Source organism: Bos indicus, chromosome 11, assembly GCF_029378745.1.
Source record: "Bos indicus isolate NIAB-ARS_2022 breed Sahiwal x Tharparkar chromosome 11, NIAB-ARS_B.indTharparkar_mat_pri_1.0, whole genome shotgun sequence".
NCBI lineage: Eukaryota > Metazoa > Chordata > Mammalia > Artiodactyla > Bovidae > Bos > Bos indicus.
In genome coordinates this window covers 84,242,221-84,248,336 of record NC_091770.1, presented here as the reverse complement: position 1 = coordinate 84,248,336, position 6,116 = coordinate 84,242,221, and the positions used below count along the sequence as shown (strand labels likewise).

Sequence of the window (6,116 nt, the reverse complement as noted above, 5' to 3'; positions counted from 1 at the left end):
TCTTGGAAGTCAATAATAACTATAGACCATCCTTTTGGTACCATAGAAGGGGAGGGCAATCCGGGTTGTAAGGGCCCCATAGGTAACATGGTATTATTAACATTTCTTAAATCTATCAACATTTGCCATTTTCTTGATTTCTTTTTTATTACAAAAACAGGGGAATTCCATGGGGAAAATGAAGGTTCTATATGAGCTTTTTGTAATTGTTCATTAACTAATTGCGTAAGAGTTGCCAATTTTTCTTTAGTTAGGGGCCATTGAGGTGTCCACACTGGGGTATCAGATTCCCAATCGAGGGGCAGCGATGTTAACTCAATGGCCCCCGTTAAAAAGGTTCATTTAAAAAAACTGTGGCTTTCGTTTGTTCAAGAAAATCCCGTCCCCATAAATTGATAGGGATATTAGTAATATATGGTTTAAGATAAGCTACAATTTGATCAGGGCCATACACTTGTAAATAGGATGCACTGACGAAAGTTTGTGTGGCATCAGTTCATCCATTCCTAATAGTTTAGAAGGAGCCATAACCTTACCCCAATCGAGGGGCCATTCTGCAGCTCTAATGATTGAAATGTTAGCTCCGGTATCTAACATGCCTGTGAAATTCTTTCCCCGTATGCGTAAAGTAAGCATGGGTTTCTGATGTTCCTTTAATAAGGTGGATAGTGTAGCATAAGGTTGGTACTGCCAAAGCTTCCCTGCCGAACTTTATCAGATGCCTTCATTGGTTTAATATATGGCAAAAGTAATAATTGTGCAAAACGTTCCCCTTTTTGTAAGTATACATTTCCTGTTTTCACAACATTTACCATAACATGTATTTCCCCTTCATAATCTTCGTCCATAACACTGGTCAATACCATTAACCCTCTCATTGTGCAGCTATTATGTCCCAAAATCAGTCCCACTGTCCCGGGTGGAATCGGGCCATAATATCCAGTGGGAATTTTGTGGGGGTTGTATAATTCTATTAGTTCCATATCATAAGGACTAGGTATATCAATGCAAGCACTCTTAGATGTAGCTGCTTGTAGCGTTACAACGTTAGGTCCTCCTTTTGTAGTGGGGCTAGAGGATGGCCCCTTTATTAGTTTCCTTGCTGTTTTTGTTGTGCACCGGGGTTCAAGGTGTTTCCATCCTGATCAAATTTAGAATGACATTCATTCAGCCAATGGAATCCCTTTTTACATCTTGGACATACTCCTGGGGGTCTCTTCTTATTAGAAGCAGTATTATTTTTTCCAGCCTGTGTTAGCATGTGACATTGTTTTTTCATATGGCTGGCCTTCCCACAGTTAAAACATTTGGTATTAGCAGCTTTTTTGTACATTAAAGGTTTCTAATGTTACCAATTTTCTCTATGGGACATAGATCCAATGTCCCTATATGTTTTCAAATATTCCATAAGAGAGCCAGTCTCTCAAATTCGTCTGAGCATGGATTGACATTCCTCATTAGCATTTTCAAAAGCAAGTTGTTTTAAAATAATATTTTGTAAAGTCATATCCTTAATAGATTTTCAATTGTATCCTTTAATTTTCCTACAAATTGAGAATATTCCTCTTCATGTCCTTGAATAATCTTAACAAATGAACCATCAGAGTTAGTGCTATCAACCTTTGCTTATGCCTTGTAGGCAGTTTCTTTAATGAAATGTAACATCTGAGGGGTAATATTAGCTAATTGCGCCATTACATTGGCCATAGTCCCTGTTTCAGTCAGTATATCATAAGTTAAATTGGCAGGGTTACCACGAGATTGCTGGTCAATCATCAGCTGTTGGGCCTCATCATTAACCCATATTTGCCATTGCAGTAATTGTTGAGGATTTAAAACCATCTTTGCTACTTGAAAAAAAATCATATGGCATCCAATGGTTAGCCCATCCTCTGAGAAATTCTATACAGTAAGGAGAAGTAGATCCATACAGAGTACATGCTTTCTTAAAATTAGACAACATGCTAAAATTTATACCGTCCCAAGAATTTTGACCCTGGACAGGTTGATCAAATTGTATTGGGAAAGCAAAAGCACCAGCAGGCATCTCCCGCAGAGGAGTGAAGAGGTTAGTACGAGGAAGGTTAGCGACTGCAGTTACAGATGGAGCAGAAGGAAAAGCCTCAGATTTGGGCTGTCCGTTGAACGAAATGACTTCCGCCTTAAGCGGTTTTGGTTTTGGCACATCCTTAATAGATACATCTTCAAGTTGTTTTTCTAGGGTTTGTGTTTGATTAAGCATGACTTTCTTGCGTTTCAAAGCACCTTGCATGTCTTGTTCATTAAGCTCGTATTCAGGCAAAGACTGAATAGTCTCTACCTCCAAATTAACATTATGTCCTTCAATTTGTTCTATGACAGCACGTATGAGTGACCAGGTAACCCACCATTGAGGAGGAATGTGAACTCCCTGCCGATATGCTCGCAAAACATTATTCTTAACCCTTTTCCATACATCAAGATCAAGCATCCCCTCCTCCGGGAACCATGGATTATGTTCCAATAGTATATGATAGCAGTCATTCAACTGATCTCTTGAAACATTAACATCGTTTTGTTTCAAAAAATGATGCATTATAGAAATGAAAGTAATTTTACTGCTATGTTGTCCCATCCTGCTTACCTCTTTCTGCAGGGGCTTGTCGCTTTGTTCAGCCTTTCTTTCAAGTCCCTGTTTGGGCACCACTTGTTGGGGATTTTCTCTCCGGGACTTGGAAGCTACGAACCTGAAAGAATGACACTCGGACAGTCTCTTGCAAGGACTGACAAGTTTATTTCTGTAGTCAAGCCTTTTTATAAAAGCAGGAACAAAGAGCTTAAAGTATATGGCCAGCAGAGCACATACGGGGTTAACACATAATCAGTAAAAACATTTCAAGGACAGCGTGCTCTAAGTGACTCATGGGCTTATCCCACAACCCGTTTTCTCAAGTAACATCCCTATTTATTATTAAATCTTGGCGCCGAGCCTAACCAAAGGCAGGAGATGTTTTTCTGTCCGCAGCACAAAGCCGGGTACTTCTGGCCCTTTGCCATTTTCCCAAGGACTTTCTCCTTTACGGCTATTTTGTACTATGCTTCCCAACAGTATGGAGGTTCCTCAGGAAACTAAAAATAGATCTACAATATTACCCATCAATTCTGCTCCTGGTTATATATTTGAAGAAAATGAAAGCACTAATTTGAAAGATATAGGCACCCAATCATAGCAGCATAATTTACAATAGCCATGATATGGAATCAATCTAACTGTCCACTAAGAAGGAGTTATCTTTGTTCCTCCATTGGTAGGGTTTCTTATACACTTCTTAAAAAAAATTGTATTTATCTTTGTACAGTTTACTATGCTTAAAGGTAAGTTTTATTGGTTTGTTTTCGGTCTTTATGCTACTTTGCATTCTCTGAGCCTCTTGGTTGTGTGGTTTGGTGTCTGCAATCATTTCTTCCAATATTCCTTTCAGTTCCAGTCTCTCATTCTTTTCTTTTTGATATTCCAATTACTTATATGTTACACCTTCCAGAATTTTCACACAGTTTTTGCACATCTTTTTTTTTTTCATTTTTTAATATTTTCCTCTGTGTTTCATTTGGGGAAGTTTTATTGATATATCTGCAAGCTTACTGGTTCTTTCTTCAGTTTTGTCCTTTCTATTACTAGATTTTGCAATGACATTCTTCATTTCTGTTCAGATCAGTTCAGTCGCTCAGTCATGTCCAACTCTTTGTGACCCCATGAACCGCAGCATGCCAGGCCTCCCTGTCCATCACCAACTCCTGGAGTCCACCCAAACCCATGTCCATTGAGTCAGAGATGCCATCCAACAATCTCATCCTCTGTCGTCCAATTCTCCTCCTGCCCTCAATCTTTCCCAGCATCAGGGTCTTTTCAAATGAGTCAGCTCTTCGCATGAGGTGGCCAAAGTACTGGAGTTTCAGCTTCAACATCAGTCCTTCCAATGAACACCCAGGACTGATCTCCTTTAGGATGGGCTGGTTGGATCTCCTTGCAGTCCAAGGGACTCTCAAGAGTCTTCTCCAACACCACAGTTCAAAAGCATCAATTCTTCTGTGCTCAGCTTTCTTTATAGTCCAACTCTCACATCCATGACCTCATTTTTAATTTGTAGCAGTTTTTCTTGGAACTTCTATCTTTCTGCTTACATTTTACCTATCTGAATTTGTTTTTTGTCAAATTTTCCATTAAAGCACATTACATATTAATCATACTCATTTTAAATCAATTGTCTAAAAGTTCCAAATCTGTACCATATCTGATATTTGCTTTGTCCTTTCAGACTATAACCTTTTTTTTTTTTTTTTTTTTTGAAAGCTGAACATATTGTATCAGGTAATACACCTTAGAAGGAGATTTTATATAGATCTGGCTCTGAATTGGCCAGTATTTATATTTATCATTAAAGAAGATATTGAGATTCAAATAACTCTGGTGTCTTTGCTATATTCTCCCCTATTTTCTTTGGATTTTCCTAAGAACTCTTTCTTAAACTAAGTCAAGCATTGCTGCTCTTTCAATTATAATCCACTGTTATTTTACTGAAGCCTTATTTATATGGGCTTCCCCGGTAGCTCAGTAGGTGAAGAATCCACCCACAATGCAGGAGACCCTGGTTCAATTCCTGGGTTGGGAAGATCTGATTGAGAAGGGATAGGGTACCCACTCCAGTATTCTTGGACTTCCCTTGGGGCTCAGCTGGTAAAGAATCCACCTGCAATGCAGGAGACCTGGATTTGATCCCTGGGTTGGGAAGATCCCCTGGAGAAGGGAAAGGCTACCCACTCCAGTTATCCTGGCCTAGGGAATTCTATGGACTGTATCGTCCATGGAGTCGCATAGAGTCAGACACAACTGAGAGACTTTCACTTTCTTTCACTTCCACTTCAAGGAGTAGGGAAAGAGGAAAAATCATAATTTTACTATTAAATGTCAGTCTTTTCATTGGTGTTTGTTCATCGGCTATGACTTTCAAAATGTTTCAAAGTTGTTTTTTGTGGTTGCTGTTTTCTCTTGTCCTACTTTAGGTGACAGGATTGCTAGAGGGGTTCATTTAGATAATCAACTTTGAGTATAAAGGAGGTAAGGATTTGGCAAAGCCCTTTACTATGGATAATGTGTGTTTATTAGGAAAACACACTAGGCATAGTTCACATTTCTTCTCCTTCTTTTTTTTACTTCTTCACGCCTCCTGCCAAAGACAGAGTGAGTTTTCTCATTCTGCTCTAAGAGAACTTGATGGACTCCTAGAAGTAAAACTCATAAACATGTACAGCTTCTATAAGATTGTATGCTCCCAGGAATTTCTTACTGTCAAACTAGTCTGCTGCCATCAAGCTACCATTTATATATTCCTGACAGTTTATGGCTCCAGCAATGTCTACCTTTGTTAATCTGATCTTTTTTGGGAGTCACTGAACTCACTTGTGTCTCCAGTTTTTAGTGTGCCAGTTTGCCTTGAAACCTGAGTGCTCTAATGGGTTGAGGAAAAAGTCACTGGTTTTCAGTTTATTCAGCTTTTTTTCTTAATATAAGCATAGGGTGAGGACCTATAGCTCTTTATATGTTGGAAATATATAGATATGTCTATATATTGATAGAAATGTTTCTTAAGTGTCTATCTAAAAGGTTTTGGTCTGTTTCTGACATAAAGATCATGAGGCAGTTGATAATTTTTCTATTAAAAAACAAAATTATTTAATATTTTGTCTATTTAGTCTGAAAGCCTAGAGGAATGCCTTGATTGGGTGAAAATCACTGGAGATTTAAAACCAAGCTCAATATAATTTCCATTATGACTGGCTTCAGGAGTTTCAGAAAAATCATTAATTTTAATACACAGGGAGAGAAATAACATTTTGAGAACTTATCAAGTGACATTTTGAACATATTATTTACTCATAGTCAGTGGTGCCGGAGCTTTGATGTGTCCTTCTTGATGTTGATTGTTTACACACACACACACACACCCTGGGGTATAAATGTCAAAATAATGACACAAATTCAATCAATAAAAATGGATTTCTTCAGATACTATCATAAAACTATTATCAGTGCTCTTCACTCTGATTTTCTACCATATCTACATCTTGTTTAGATGACT

The 6,116-nt window shown here is 38.3% G+C and overlaps 1 protein-coding gene across 1 annotated transcript in view; it reads right to left on the bottom strand.

Moving 5' to 3' along the window:
• Window positions 1–328: 328 nt before the first annotated feature.
• LOC139185956 (uncharacterized) overlaps window positions 329–6,116 on the bottom strand; it is a 75,499-nt gene continuing 69,711 nt past the window's right edge. The window contains 4 exon segments of the mRNA XM_070799831.1: window positions 329–495; window positions 498–677; window positions 680–1,141; window positions 1,978–2,789. Coding sequence (XP_070655932.1) covers window positions 329–495; window positions 498–677; window positions 680–1,141; window positions 1,978–2,789 — 1,621 coding nt within the window.